This window comes from Cervus elaphus, chromosome 4 (genome assembly GCF_910594005.1).
Source record: "Cervus elaphus chromosome 4, mCerEla1.1, whole genome shotgun sequence".
Classification (NCBI taxonomy): domain Eukaryota; kingdom Metazoa; phylum Chordata; class Mammalia; order Artiodactyla; family Cervidae; genus Cervus; species Cervus elaphus.
The window spans coordinates 44,242,042-44,257,812 of record NC_057818.1 but is presented as its reverse complement, the minus strand read 5'-3'; the positions used below and the strand labels follow the sequence as shown (position 1 = coordinate 44,257,812).

General features: G+C 56.3%; 1 protein-coding gene across 1 annotated transcript in view; it reads left to right on the top strand.

The window, feature by feature from the left end:
* Positions 1-2,093: 2,093 nt before the first annotated feature.
* The window catches only part of PEPD (peptidase D), a 117,960-nt gene continuing 104,282 nt past the window's right edge, over positions 2,094-15,771 (top strand). The window contains exons 1-3 of the mRNA XM_043899087.1: positions 2,094-2,227; positions 10,437-10,620; positions 12,497-12,624. Of these exons, the coding sequence (XP_043755022.1) occupies positions 2,211-2,227; positions 10,437-10,620; positions 12,497-12,624 (329 nt within the window). The 5' untranslated portion in view covers positions 2,094-2,210. The remainder of the gene's footprint in view (positions 2,228-10,436; positions 10,621-12,496; positions 12,625-15,771) is intronic.

The following is a 15,771-nucleotide window of genomic DNA, read 5'->3' as shown; positions in this document are numbered from 1 at the left end:
ACTTCCAGCTGTGAGATAGCTAGGAGCTGTGGGCATGTGCTGGGCCCCTCCTCCTGTCCACCCACATCTGCACGGCCTCGTGTGACCCAGGACTCAAGGGGTACCCCCTCCCAATAGCCCTGGGCCCCTTCCTTTACAGAGAGGGTGTGAGTCACTCCCAAGTCACTACTGCATGAACTCAGCCCCTGTGTGAACTTAGGTGAGTTATTTTGTTATAGCCACGCTTTCCGGGAAACAAACTCACTCAGAAGGACAATACAGATAGTGGAGTGCAGTTTATTACAACGGCGGGCCCAAGGCAGAGTCTCCTCTTAGCCAAGGACCCCGACCAGCATTTGTGAAACTCTTTTATAACCCATGTGTACGTGTCCAAACCCACCACCCCAATCCCTTGATGCTTACAAAGGAAGGGTAAATACAATCACAATAACCCCATCATTCACGTGTTATGTGTTAAAACAGTTAATAATCAATAAGCCCACGGTTACATTCCAACCAGTTAATAACTGATAAGCCTGTGCTTACATTCTGATAGATACTGTCTGGAGGCAGGGGTGATTAGTATCTGTTTTCTCTTAGGTGATGAGTAACCTGGATATGATCTTCAAGGTTCCCCTGTCCGGAGGGGGTCTTATCCTTCCATTGTCGTTCCCACAGGCACTAAGCAGAGAGTTCAGAGTCCACTGGAGAAGTGGCCGAGCACGATCAGCACGGACAGGCCTGAGATGGAGTCCAGGACCTATGAATTCCTTCTTCAATTTATCTCTCTGGGCCTCAGTTTCCTCATCTGTAAAATGGCATTAAGGACAAAGCCCACCTCACAGGGCTCTTGTGAGGATTCAGTGAACTGACATTCACAAAGCACTGGGGCACAGTAAGTGCTCCATACCTGCTAGTGTTACTATTATTCTAAGGTACCAACAGCATAGGGAGCTGCCTTGCGTCAACTACAAACTGGCACTTACCAACAGCATTGCCAACAACTGAATGACAAAGGCATTTGCCATCTACCTCTACGGAGATTGAACCCCCTGCTGCCATAGCTGTTGACCTTCAACAACCCCTGAGGGAGTTCGGGGTGGAGTGAGACACTCCTTGCTCCAGGGAATCTGGTGGGACAAGTCTTTAGATTAGCTGGATGTTTCTAGAAACAGATGTTATGATCTCAATCCTTTAGAGAAGCACTGAGTCCCTTTATGGTGACATCAGATCCTCATGAATAACAAAAACCCTTTTGTAAAATGAGTGCTTCAAGTTATTGAACACCCCCTTCACCAAAACCTTATATATTGACCTTCCCCCACTGCTGCTTTGGAGCAGTCTCTCAGAGCAATCTGAGATGCTGCCTCCCGGGCTGCAGTCCTCATTTTGTCCCAAATAAAACTTAACTTGTAACTCTCAAGCTGTACATCTTTTTTAGTCAACACTTGGAATATTTACTTACCATCCCCCTTCCTGCCCCACTTCTCAACTCTCTGGAGGACCCTGCACCCAACAAAAGTGCACAGCTGGGCAAGGGTGGGGGGTGACCCTCTGATCGATTCTCTATCCTGAACTGTGCCCTCCCTGTGGCCACTTCTCCCTAGCCCTCCTCACTGGTCGCCCTGCTTTCAGGTTCTTCTCCACCCTGCAGGTGAGTGAGCTCAGAAAGGTCCCAACAGACCTAACTCCCTGGCCCTGTTTTCAAGGCAGTGCAAGATCTGACCCTTGCTCACCTCTGAGGCTGCACCTCCCCTCTCTCCTGGACACTGAACTTTTAGGTTACTTCAATTGCCCTGGCCTTTGCTCAAGCCATTTCCCTTCTTAAGCCAACCACTGTCACCTCTGCCCGTTTACTAGACTGGGTCAGAGGCTCCTCTCTCAAGGTGTCTTTCCCCCTGGGCAGGCTGGGACGTCGGGTGAAGAGCAGAATCAAGGTATTCACTGCCTCGGGTATGTTCGCTTCTATTCTGGAAAGGCCTCTGTCCGCACCCCAGCCGCACCTCTCCCCTGCAGCAAGAGGCGGGCGACCAGACAGATTCTCCACCTCCTCCAGGGCTCCGCCCCTTCGGGTCGGGGGAAGCGCTTCGCCGGAGGGCACTGGACAGGGGCTCCCGGCCCCGCCCATCCAGCCCCGCCCAGGCCCCGCCCATCCAGCCCCGCCCCCCGGAGTGGGACCTGGTCGGGCTCAGCTGACGCCCCACTTCACGTGACGCTGGAGCTGGGGAAGCATGGCGGCGGCCACCGGGTGAGTGCTGCCGCTGTCCCTGGCCCTTGGCCGGCGGCGCGGAGCTGGGGCCTTGGGCCTGCCGATTGGACAGCGGGTGAGAGCCCCGCGCTGACAGGCCGCGTCCTCGCCGGGCGTGCAGTGAGGCCCTGGACAGCGCGCTTCTTCACGCGGGTCGGTCCTCCGAGCGCTGGGCATCCGGCTGCGAGTCCCCTCCCTGGCCGCTGCCCATTGCCCTCAGGGCTGCCGTGGCGCTCAGGCCCCACCCGCGTGTGTGGCGTCCCCACTGTGCGGCCGAGTTGGGTCTCGCATCCACACGCGCGTTCCGTCATGGAACTCCGATGGGAAGGCGGCGTTGCCGGGGTGCTGGGGTCCTGGGGATCCGGGGAAGAGGCAGCATTTGAGATGGCCTTGGAATCCTCTCCCCTAGCTAGGCAATTTCACTCTTTCTTCAGGGCCCAGATGGAACCTCCTCAGAGAAGCCTTCCCTAAGCACCTTTCCCTAAGCACCTTTCCCACTCTTAGCACCACTTGGTTAATAATATAGTACCTTTAAAAAAAAAAAAAAAAAAACCCAACGAACCTGTTCTTGTCCTCTCTCCATTTAGAGTGTGAAGTCAGGGCCTTTGTCTCCTTCACCCCTGGGCCTCATTTGCCTTGCATACATGCCTCATAAATCCTGCCCAATAGAAGAATGGTGAGTGGTCCTAGTGGAAGGAAGTGTGGACAGATGGGCTCACTGAAGCATTGGGGAGTGTCCAAGATGAAGGAACATTCCAAACAAAGGTTGAGAGTGTTCTGGGGACAGGGGACGATGGAGTGTGTCCCTGTGCTGGAGGGCACGGTGTCCCAGTTGGCTTTTCTAGACTTTGTCCTAAGGGACTGGGACATTCCAAGGGTTTTAATCTGCTCAGTTTAGATAACTATCTTCTGAGCTATGGGTGAGTTCTGCCTTTTAGATAACTATTTCCTGAGCTATTGTGAGTTTAGGGCAAGACCTGGCCTGGGGATGCTGGGGCTGGAATGGGGTGTGGTAGATAGAGCAAAGGCACTGCTCTAGATGCCAGGCCAGAACTGAGATCAGAATGGGGAAACTGGTGGACTAAATGGGCGTCTCTCTTTGGAAGGTACGGAGAATGGCAGCAGAAAATGGCCCCCGAGGTTGGGAGAGCTTAGGACAAACAAACACGTTAATACAAATCAAACACGTAATAGGACCCTGCTGTATTCCAGAAAGAGTACTGGGTCTACCCTTAGGTGTTCACGGGCCACCGGGGTAGATGTCATCCATCTGTGTGCCTCTTGATGGGTGCCTTGGACGTGCACGGGTTCTGAGCTCAGGGGAGAGTGTGGGTGGCCTTCACTCCCTGGATGGTATTTGTGCTAGTCCTTGAGTACCCCTCAGGCAGATAACTAAGTCTCACCTGAATGTCATGGAATCCAGGGTCAGACCCTTGAACCCAGCCTGTGACCCTGTCTTAAAGAGCACAGTGAGCAGTAGGTGTGGGCCCGTGCCCAAATGTGGTTCTGTTACCACTGTATCTGGGCCACCATGTGGTCACAGGGAGTTCCAGTTGCTCCATTTCGGTTCAGGGCTCCATGCTGGTTTGAGGTCTGTGCTACCAAAGGTACAGTGAGCCGGGCTGGTGATTGGATGGGCATGAGCCTCGAGCTGGCTGAATCCTGGAGGGAAGGCCTTTATAGCAAAGCTGATTCTCTGGGCCATGTACAGTAAAAACAGAGGTCTTGGAGAGGCGTGTAATGCGAAGGGAGACCTGAGAGGTAGCTTCCAGAGCTTGATAGGCCCTCCTTGGCAAGAACCACCCCAGGCTGGTGTTGGTTGCCCTGCTGGACACTTGGAACCCAGCAACTTCCTTAGGTGGAAGAGGCTTTGAGTGTGTTTCCAGCAAAGCTGTGTCCTAGTATGTCTGGGGACCTTGAAGAATGGCTTTACTGCTGTAGTTATAGTTCTTCAAGGTCCCCAGACATACTCAGAGCAGATCGGAGCGTCAGGCATAATGAGGCACTGCATCACCAAGTCATAGCCACAGTCTCCCCAGGAGTTGAATTTGGTTGCTTATAGAGCCCTCCCTGAGCACGGAGCTTCCCTGGCGGCTCAGTGGTAAAGAATTCACCTGCCAATGCAGGAGATGTGGATTTGCTCCCTGCATTGGGAAGATCCCCTGGAGAAGGAAATAGCAACCCACTCCAGTATTCTTGCCTGGGAAATCCCATGGAGCCTAGTGGGCTACAGTCCATGGGGTCTCAAAGAATTGGGCATGACCTAGCGACTAAACAACAAGAGTCCTTCCAGATCCTGGGCCCCGGGAGGCCAGGAGACCCAGGTGCTGGTTTGTGCTCCATGTGATCTGGGGAGCATTGGAAGCCCTAAGGTAGTATCTCAGGTTCAACTGGAAACTTGAACTGCTCCTCTGAGGAGTGTTTCAGGGTTGATCCTGCTTTGTCCTACCGGCCTGGGCGAGGACTTCAAGATTGAGACAGAGGGTCCCACAGCCCCCAGAGGGTCTGCTGTGAAGTCACCTCCACACCCCCCGTCCATCCCATGACACTTGATGGAAGGTGTTTTCTCCTTGAGTAGAGATGAGACTGCTCTGCTGTAGCCAGGGCTGCTGAATCGGTTCCCCTCATGGCTTTTTCCTTTCTCCTCCTCCCTCTGCCCACTCACTGGCTGGCCCTGGACCGCCCTCATCCTCTCACATACTGTTCTCACACTTGCAGGCTCAGCTCAGGTGGTTCCTACTCCTAGAAGCCTTTCCTGACCTCCTTCCCCCCTGCCCCCCACCGCCTCCCTGATTTGGACCTCCAGTCAAAGCTTCCTTCTTAGAACTTCAGAGAATCCCAGTTTTTCCCTGCTGGCAGGATGCTCTTCTGCATCTGCATGCCTGCCCATAGTGGTCAGGTGAGGGGTTGCCCCCCTTCATGCCTCTGCCAGCATCCTTAAGCCCAGGGACTACTTCAGTGTGTGTCTCCAGGGCCCCATGGCTGCCTTGTGATTGGTTCTGGGTGACGTGGTACCTAATCGAATGATTTCTCTATATTAGTCCAGCATGCCATCCTGCTTTCCATGGAGCCCTCAGTAATTGAGGAAGGGAGCTGTGGGTGGGAGTGGGGACAGCACGCTGAGCAGGATGAAGGGATATCTTTGACTCTCTGAGTGACACTCGGGATGGAGGGGCTGCTGCCCAGAGGGCTTTTGCCCAGCGAGGAGCAGCAGGTGAGCTGTCCTGGATGTGTCCCTGTGAGGTCATAGGTCACACTGGAGTCAGCATTTCTGGAGAGCAAGTATCTGGAGGAGTCAGATTCTGGATCAGAGCCTGTCTCCACCCTGATATGAACCTTGTGCTCTTGGAGAAGAGGCAACGAGCTGACCTTGGGGGCTGGGGTGAGGGGTGGGTCTGTGGGAGGCAGACTGGCCAATGAGTGCCCCTTTGCCCTCTGAGGCCCGTTCTCAGGCCTGGTCTGCCTCCACACAGGTCCCTGGGTGTGCTTAGCCCTGCTCACCCTCCTCAGGAGAAGGGTAGGCAGACTGGGAGATGCCGGCCAGCTGCTGGGAGGCCCCTTCAGCCAGGGTGAGAGGGTCGGCCTTGCTTCAGTGCCTGACCTGAGCTGGAGGCTGTGGCTGAGGAATTAGGCCAGTCCTTGGCTGGCCTCTCTTGCTGGGAGCTTAGCAGTATGGCCCCATTCAGAAGTGGTGTCACATCACAGGGCAAGGATGTTGTCCTCATCCGTGCTATGGACCCCATGGACGTCCATGAGAACTTTTTATCCCTCCCAGCATGACTCCCACGTGGCTCAGTGATAAAGAGTCTGCCTGCCAATGCAGAAAATGTGGGTTCAATCCCTGGGCCGGGAAGGTCCCCTGGAGAAGTAAATGGCAATCTACTCCAGTATTCTTGCTTGGGAAATCCCATGGACATAGGAGCCTGGCATGCTGTAGTCCATGGGGTTGCAAAGAGTTGGACTCGACTGAGCAACTAAACAACAAAAACATGATGAAATAAATTACAGAGGCGTACAAGGAGAACCAATTATATAGGAACACAGTTATTAAGATGTTAGGAAACAAATTTGTGGTATAGTAATATATGTTTCTTTATTAACACATTAAATAATAAAAGCAGCAGGTCTAACCTTAGTGTTGAAGTAGTGATGAGGAAAAGTGGTAATCTTGAGATATGGGAACATCTATAAGGTGACATGAAAATACTTCTGATTTCTGTTCATAGATTCATGCTCTGCTGATACTGTTGTGGTTTGTTGCTTATGTTAATAACTGAAGAAGATGTTAATTTGAAAGAGAGGTTAGAGAAAATAAAGATATAACTTTTTTTCCCCATTTAGGTAGGTGGAGTCCGTAAACTCTGTGCGTTAATCCCTTGGGTAAGAGCCCAGCAGGTAGCCATTGAGGGAAAGGAGAGGTGGCTCGGTGCTGACTTGGGGGATAGGAGAGGTTTTCCCGGGCATCAGTGTCACACCTTCCATGGGGGCAGGTCACTGGCTGTTTCCTGGGCTCTGGCTGTTGACAGGGGGTGGGCTGGCCCATGAGGGCTGGAGCTTGTTCTGTGGGTCTCTTTGATATCCTGGAGTCTTTATCCGCCAGCCCCTACTGTCTTCCCTGGGCGTTGCCCGTGCCCTTGGCTGCCTGCAGTAAAGTGTGCCTTATTTACACTTGGACTTGAAGATGACCCGGCTTTTGCCTTTTAGATTCCAGGTGCCAGTTAGCAAAAGCTCCAGCAGAAACCAGGTGGGGATGTTTTATTAGTGCTGCTTTTGCTGAACTTGCAGGGAGAAGCCACCTGCGATGGCCCTGGGCCCAACATTCTCTCTGAGGGTTGGTTTATGCCATGAGAAATCAAAGGGCATGTCTCTATACCCTTGGATTCTGAGGTGCCCTACAGTAATAAATGACTGCAGCCGTCAGCCCTGCCCAGGGGCTCTGGCCAGGCTGCCTTTCTCTGTTCTGGCTGAGCCCATGCAGGATTAGGTAGTATTGGAGATTTCCTTTGCAGCAGTGGCTCATGCTCCCAGGGACGGTAGCTTGTCAAGTTTCCTATCTTGACCTGGACTGCTCGGCCCTTGGGCCAGAAAACTCCTGTCCAGGTGCCCTGAGGAGTTTAGGTCTCTCAGAAAGTTCTGGATAAGATGAAGTGAAAGTCGCTCAGTTGTGTCTGACTCTTTTTGACCTCACGGACTGTAGCCTTCCAGGCTCCTCCATCCATGGAATTCTCCAGGCCAGAATATTGGAGTGGGCAGCCTTTCCCTTCTCCAGGGGGATCTTCCCAACCCAGGGATTGAACCCAGGTCTCCCTCATTGTGGGTGGAATTCTTTACCATTTGAGCCACCAGGAAAGCCCAGATAAGATGACGCCTAGCCCTTCTGAGAGCCTTCCAGGTTGGGATGCTGTGTCAGCTGGTTTTGTTGTTTAGTTGCTGAGTCATGTCCGACTCTTTTGTGACCCCATGGACTGTAGCCCACCAGACTATTCCATCCATGGGATCATGGGATTTTCCAGGCAAGAATACTGGAGTGGGTTGCCATTTCCTTCTCCAGGGGAGCTTCCCAACCCAAGGATCAAACTCATGTCTTTTGATCATAGGTGGACTCTTTACCATGAGCCACCCGGGCAGCTGGTACCTGGTATGTTTAAGGAGGGAGGTGGCGGGGTTGAGGTGGGGGGAGCTGAGGTGGGCGGGCTCTGCAGGCTGGGGGCCGAGGCTGGGCATTTTTAGGCACTGGTGCTGTTGAGTCTGCATGGGTCTAGGCAGCTTTGGCCGGGGCCTCTGCAGCGGTCCTGCCCCTTCTGTGCTGTTGGGAGTCCAGAGAGACCAGGCTCTTCCCGGAGCCCGCCCCATGGGCTCTGCTGAGTGAGGGGAGAGAACGGGGAAACACAGGGGCCTCTGCGCAGGGGTGCTGGCGGCTGCACTTTCAGTTCCTGACAGCTGGGATGCCGGCCTGTTTGTGAGCCGTCACCCCTTCCTTTCATCCTGGTGCTGAGCATGGCAGGCAAGTGGCCTGGCTGAGAGGAAGCCCTGGCCCCTTGGGTCCACCCTCCCAGGAGGGTGAGGGAGGGCCGTGCCCAGGGAGGCTCTTGTCCCGTCAGCACGTTGGGTGGGCAGGACCTGTCTATCCTTCCTGGCCAGGCTGGTCTAAGGGTGGGGCTTCCTTCCCCTCTGGGGCTGAAATGGCAGCTTTGCACAGCTGTGTGGGTGGCCCCAGGCTGTGACAGTTGCTCACTCAGCAAAGCTTTATTGAGCACTTGCCACGTGCCCAGCACAGAGCTTGGTGTGGGGCGGCACTGACCAGAGCAGACCCAGCTCTCTGGGCTCATGGGGTTTCCGTTCTAGTGGCTGGAGGCGGCCCTCACCCGTGAGCACCGTCTCTCACTGCAGCCCCAGGCAGCGCCCCCTCTCTCTGGGCTGTCCCTGCCCTCCTGGACCTCCGCTGGCTAGAGAGCTTGCAGGGCCTCCCTCCACACGCCCCTGCCTAACTCCTGCCCTCTGGCCCCGACCTTGCGGGCCACCAGCCCACTCACTGGGACTGCCCTTCCTCCATTTAGTTATTCATGCAGTGCTGTTTTGGGCTTCCCAGGTGACACCAGTGGTAAAGAACCCACCTGCCAATGCAGGAGATGTTACAGACCTGGGCTCAATCCCTGGGTGTGGAAGATCCCCTGAAGGAGGGCATGGCAACCCCCTCCAGTATTGCCTGGAGAATCCCATGGACAGAGGAGCTTGGTGGGCTACGGTCCACAGGGTTGCAAAGAGTTGGACACAAATGAAGCGACTTAGCATGCATGCACGCATGAAGCACTGTTTCAGGGGCCTGGAAGGAGGTGGTCCCCACCCTCATGGAGCTTATATTTTACCTGGGGAGACAATGAGCAAGTAAACATATACCATTAGACAGTGATGCGTGCTCTAGAGAGGTGGGAAGAGAGCAGTGGATAGGTTTGGGTGGGGTTGTTGGAAAAGTTTCCGGGAAGAGGGGTTATGTCTGCAGAGGCCTGGATGAAGCGAGAACATGACCCTGGTCGGCAGTAGGAGAGGGTGTTCCTTACGGGGAACAGGAAGGCCCCAGGTGGGAGCGTTCTTGGGGTTTAGGGAAGAGTATGATGCCTGTGTGGCCCGCCTCAGCGCCTTGTGGCTGGGAGGAAGTCTGCACTGGGTTCTAAGGGCGCTGGGGTGGCCAGGACATGGGGAACGGCTGGGTGACTCTTCAGAGGATTTTATTGCACACACAGAGAGAGAGAAGTAGATGCTGGTGGGTAGGGGTCAAGGGGCGTGTTTTTACTTATTTATTTTAAAGATGGGTGAGGTTCCTGTACGTCTGAATGCTGAGAATGGTCCCCAGAGGGGAAAATTGATGCTGGAGCAATGCAAGGGGTTGGGGGGGGGGGGTGGGGAGAAACATGAGGGGTAGCTCAGGCCACGCCCAGGTGGACGGGAGGCCTCAGCACAAAGGCCGAAACTTCTGGATCCTTCTTGTCATGGTTCCCCCTCAGTCATTTGGCACATACAGGCCTGGCTCGGCTCAGTGCCTGGGGCTGAGTGCCGTGTGTGTGTGTGTGTGTGTGTGTGTGTGTGTCTGTGTGTGTGTGTGTGTCTGTGTGTGTCTGTGTGTCATTTGGCACATACAGGCCTGGCTCGGCTCAGTGCCTGGTGCTGAGTGCTGTGTGTGTGTGTGTATGTCTGTGTGTCTGTGTGTGTGTGTGTCTGTGTGTGTCTGTGTGTGTGTGTGTGTGTGTGTCCCAGCTCAGGTGAGAAACCACCGGGGCTGCTGGGTCTGTGACCTACAGAGCAGATGCAGCCTGCGGACACGTGGGCAGGGATCCAGTGTCCTCTGGGAAAACATCTCACATGGATGGGAAGCTCCTTGAGGGCAGGAACTGGAGGGTAGGGAGTGTGTCTGGGCACCGTTACAGAGTTTCCCTTGGTGGTCTCATCTGTCTGCTGGTTAAACAGACCCAGCTGCCCCTCATCCCACTTGTCTGGTGCTCAGGGCCAGGAGGGGAGGGTGTGGTTGACAGCCCCTGTGGTCCACCGGCGGCCCGGCAAGGAGCTGTTTCCGGATCACGCGCAGGTCGAGTTTGGATCAGCTTGCCACGTGCTAATGGGGGTCTGGTGCCAGGCTGGGCCCTGAGGCCGCCCCAGACTGTGCATAGGGCATGTGCCTGGCGGTGCTAACAGAAGCCTGCTTGTGTCTTTGCAGACCCTCGTTTTGGCTGGGGAACGAAACCCTGAAGGTGCCGCTGGCTCTCTTCGCGCTGAACAGGCGGCGCCTGTGTGAGCGGCTGCGGAAGAACCCGGCGGTGCAGGGGGGCTCCGCGGTCGTGCTGCAGGGCGGCGAGGAGACGCAGCGCTACTGCACCGACACCGGGGTGATCTTCCGCCAGGTGAGCGCTGCCGGCAGCTTCCCGCCTCTCTGGGTCTGCGCCGGGCCTCCTGTAGGCCGTCTGCCCTCCTCCAGCACCAGGCCGGGTGGGTCTGGGCAACTCTGCCCTCCTGAGGGACCAGGAGGAGGTTCTTTCTCTGAAGGCAGGCCAAGGCCGAGGTCCCCAGGGGGCCCCCACTCCGGAGGCAGAGCTGTCACCAATCAGCCTCTGCTCTCTCAGATCAGAGTACAGAGGGATGATGTTCCTGGGGAGCAAGCAGGCAAGGCTTCCTGGAGGAGGCAGTATTGGGCATGGACCCTGAAGGCCAGTGTGAATTCTGACAGGTGGAGCTGGGGTTTGGTGTTCTGGGTGGGGGAATGGTATCCACAGGATTGGACCGCAGAGGCTGGGCTGGGCAGCCTTCCCTGGGCTGGGAGAGGTGCTGTTGGGGAGGGCTGAGTTCCTGTGACCAGATTTTGCTGCAGCAAGAAGAATGGACTGGTGCTACAGAGGTCCTGGGAGGAGGAGGCGTGGGAGCAGGGTCTGAACAGGAGTCCAATGCCCTGGCATTCATCCCAGCTTGGCCAGTGCTGACCCCTTGGGTTTGGTTTCCTCCCCTGGGAAGTGATCCAGGGGCTCCTCAAAGTTCTAGAACCCTGGGGGATGGCGGCGGGTGGCCAAGCTGTAGAAAGCCAGCCTGGATGTGATGGCCTCTGGCGTCATTCAGTTCCCAGGGACAGGAACAAGGACAGTCATCAGAGGCTCACCCAGGGGGCCCTAGGCTGCCCCCACTTTATAGATGAGGAAATAGACTCAGTGGGAAATGACTTGCCAGAGGGGGAGCTGGGATTAATTAGAACCCATCTGCTGACTCCGTCTCCCAGAGCAGGGGTCTGATGCACTGGGAACTCCCTGGGGCCAGGCAAGGCCTAGAGGACATGGCTGTCCAGCATCCAGGTCAGGGAGCAGGCAGGGGAATGGGAAGGGAGCTGAGCATGGAGAGCAGGCAGCAAAGCGTGGCCTCCGCAGCTGGACAGTGTCTACCCTTCGGGGCACAGGCCTAGATCCGCTGCTGGGAGCCATGGCGCACGCAGCACCTTCCACAGAAAGTGTCTCCTACTGGAGGGCTTCCCTCTGCCTCTTCGTTCCTGCCGTCCCTGGGTTGCTGGAGACGTGGAGGTCTAAACAAGTTTTCTCTGCCTTGTCCTGATGCTTCTTGAGGTTTCCATAGTCTGTGGTTTAAAAACCAATCTCCTAAATTCAGCTGTTGGCTCCCTTACTGATGTTTTATGCAAGATTAATTTTAGAAGAGCGCCTCCTCCACTTCATACCTTTACAACGATATTTTAGCTCCGTGTTTAATGCTAAACACTGAAGTCATCAGCTGCCCCGGGGGCGGGAGAAGGAAGGAAGAAGTCCTAAATGGAGGAATCTGCTTCTGAGCAGATGCCCGGCCTGGGCGTCTTAAGTCAAGGTGGAACCTTGCCTGCCTGCAGGCAGTGGGGGTGGCAGAGAGGTGGGGAGGGACAGGAGGATGCAGGTAGGGCATTGCCAGATCTGTGATGCTCTTGGGAACCCGAGTTTTAACCTGTCCTGTCTGGGACCTGAGGGGTGTGGCGGGGAGGCAGGGATGGCGGGTAGGCGTGGGACACGGGCATGAAGCGGGGTCCAAGCAGCCAGCCAGGAGGAAGGAGATGGCAGTTGGTTGGAGTGGGGGGCACAGTGCTGAGGTGCAGGGCGGTGTGAGACTGGGGTCCGACTTCAAGAGCTGGGGAGACTGAGTCTCCTCTCTGGGGTGTGGGGAGGAAGACGCTCGGTCAGACTCCCCACCTCTCTCCTTGTGCCTTAAGTTTCTGTCCTGCCGACTGGGTGACCTGGGTCCTCGTTCCCGCCATAGGAATCCTTCTTTCACTGGGCGTTTGGTGTCACCGAGCCGGGCTGCTACGGCGTGATCGACGTGGACACCGGGACGGCCACTCTGTTCGTGCCCAGGCTTCCTCCCAGCCACGCCACCTGGATGGGCAAGTAAGGAGCAGTCTGGGGCTGTGAGCGTGCCTGCTGGCCACTGGCTGGGGGCTGTGAGAGTGCCTGCTGGCCACTGGCGGGCTGGGGGCGGGGGCACGGCCTGGCCTGTGAGTGGCAACGGGGGAAGGTTAGCAAGGGGCAAGGCTTAGTGGGCAAGCGTATTAACAGCCTGCTCTGGGCTGGAGCCCAGTGCCCTCGAATGGGAAGGAGTGTCAGAGCCGGAGCCGCAGACTTTTCACGTTTGTTTGGAGGTGGTGTTTGTTAATACTGAGATTCCGGATTCCCGGCTGTGTTGAGATGCCTGAGGCCTTGGCTCTGGGCAGGGGGGACCTTCACTCCTGTGTAGTGTCCATGGGAGGCGGCCCCACCCTGGTGTGCTGGGGTTGGCTCTGGCCAGGGAGGACACCCTGGGGTCCTTCTCTGAGGCCTGTCACAAATTACATGCTGTCACGGGGTGCCTCCCATGTACTGGCCTCTGGGCTAAGCCATGAGGGGCCGAGGATGTAGGTCCTGCCTCCAGTGGCTCAGCTGGGAGACAGGGTCATACTCTGGGGTATGCTGTGTGATAAGCTTGGGGCCAGAGGCCTGAGTGAGGCTGAAAGGCTGCCACACTCATCATCTGGGGTGTCTGCCAGTGTCAGGACCCTTGGCCACATCCGCTGCTCCCAGGAGCTGTTCCTGCCGGCTCCAAGGTGCTGAGGTGGAGGCTGTACTTAACTGGGCAGGCTTGAGGTGATCAGAGGATTCTGCTAGATGCTCTCCACCTTCTAGCATGTCATTTCTGCCAGGAGAGTGCTTATTCTGGGCTAATGTACAAATTGCAGCCTTCGCTGCCTCGTGTCCCAACGCTCGTTGCCAGGTCGGCTGGTGGGTCTGTGGCTGGTTTGAATGATGAGGCGTCTGTGCAGAGGGCCAGGGCAGGGCCCCCCAACCTCAGTGGGCTTCTCTGGGGAGCGGGTCTGACCACTGTTGGAGCCTCCAATGCCTTATCTGTGGAACAGCCACGGTGCCACTCACGAGGCATCACCAGTGCTTTAGTCAGTCACTGTGCGGTGGTTACACTGTGGGACGGTCACTGTGGTGTGGCATTTGAGTGAGGCAGTGAGGATGCTGGGGACAGGCAGCTTGTAATGTCCACAGTATTTATGGCCATTCCCTATGGAGAGTTGGAATCATTTCCCTACTGCCTGGCTCGGTCAGGACCTGGGTCACGGCCTCAGTGCATAAACATGGCTGGGTCGCTGTGTGACTTCTGAGTGAAGTGAGTGTTAGTCGCTCAGTTGTATCTGACTTTTTGTGACCCCATGGACTGTAGCCCTCCAGACTCCTCTGTCCATGGATTTCCCAGGTGAGAGTACTGGGGTGGGTAACCATTCCCTTCTCCAGGGGATCTACTCAAACCCAGGAATTGAACCCAAGTCTTCTACATGGCAGGTGGATTCTTTACCATCTGAGCCACCAGGAGAGCCTGTGACTTCTGGGGCTAGACTGTAAATTTGCTGTAGTTTCCATCAGGATCTCGTTCCTCAAGCCCAGCTGCCACGCGGTGAGGAACCCAGACTCACTGTGTGGAGGGCCCGGGGCCGGCTGTCAGCCAGCACCCCCCGCTGGAGCCCCAGCTCTCTTGGGACTCTTGTCCCGCGCCCCGACCTGCAGGGTCTGTGGGCGTGGTATGTGGTTTTTTACTCCCCTACGGGTCAGGGTGGCTTGTCACAAAGCCCTGGCGACTGCAGGAGTTTCCTGGTGAGTTTAGATCTGGTCTGGGCGAGAAGCTTCTCCCAGAGCCCTCCCCGCACCCTGAGGTGATCACCAAGCTGCAGCCTCAGCCCTTCCTGCCAGTGGCGTGTCCGGGGCCCCGGTGCCTGGATGGCCCCCGTGGCCTTGGCCTGCCCGCCCTCTCAGCCTCCCCGTGGCCCTGCCTCCTGGCCCCAGCTGTGCTGAGACGCCCAGAGCATCAGAGACGCAGCCCCGTGAGACGTGGGTGTGGACAGTGGTGAGTTTCCATCAGGAGGCGTGGCGGGGCTCTGAGGGCGTCCCCCCTTCTGACCACTGATGCTGCTTACCCAGGGCTGACTCTTGCCAGAAGTCAGGGAGTGCCTGTCCACGGGGTAGGGTGCACACCCTCCAGGGTGTGGCTCCTGGCCCTGGGGACTCCACACAGCTGAGCAGGTCTCACCCTGCCTCCCCACAGCCAAATGGCATTTGGGGGGTTTTGTTTTGGCCGCTTGGCATGACATGTGGATCTAGTTCCCTGACTAGGGATCTAACCCTTGCCCCCTGAAGTGGAAGTGCAGAGTCTTAACCCCTGGACCACCAGGGACGTCCTAACATGAGGATTTAAAACTCTGGACCTGACTGGTCAGGGAGCAGCTGTTAGCGGTTGTCTGTTCTAGAGCATGGTGTTGCTGCTGCTGCTCCTAAGTCGCTTCAGTCATGTCCGACTCTGTGCGACCCCATAGACGGCAGCCCACCAGGCTCCCCTGTCCCTGGGATCCTCCAGGCAAGAGTACTGGAGTGGAGTGCCATTGCCTTCTCCGGTTCTAGAGCATAGTCTTCAATAATACAGGAATGATCTTCTGCACTCTGACCATGGCTGCGTTTCAGAGCTGCTGTTAAAAAGTTCTTCTCTAGTCTGTCCCTGCTTTGCCAGGGCAACTGACTGTGTGGTGTGGATTTTGGAGGGTACAGATGGGTCTGCAGGGCGTGTCTCCCTGTTGGAAAGGCTCCAGGTGGTCTGGGCAGGCCAGACGGAGCAGGCCGGTCCCCAGGGCATTCTGGCTCTGCAGCAGAGAGCTAGCCCCTCGTCTCTGGCAGACCTGGCTCTCCTCCGTGCCTACCCCATCTGGCCTTTCCCTCCCTCTGCTCTGATGTGACCTTCTACTAGTCCGCGTGTCCCAAGCCTTTGGGAGAGAAGGCGGCATGTCGGGCACAGGGCAGTGGAAGGGTTGGACTGTCTGAGGCTGGAGTGGGGAGTGGCTGGATCTGATGTGCGGAGCTGATCAGACACTCCTGATCAATAGGGCGGGAGCGAGGCTGGCGGGATTACCTGGCCTTTGTGATCAAAACCCGCCAGCCTGAACGTTTGACCTTCAGCTCCTCAGCTTCCTTCTGAGTCTCTCTCTGATGGCTTTTGAAAATTCTGCTGGC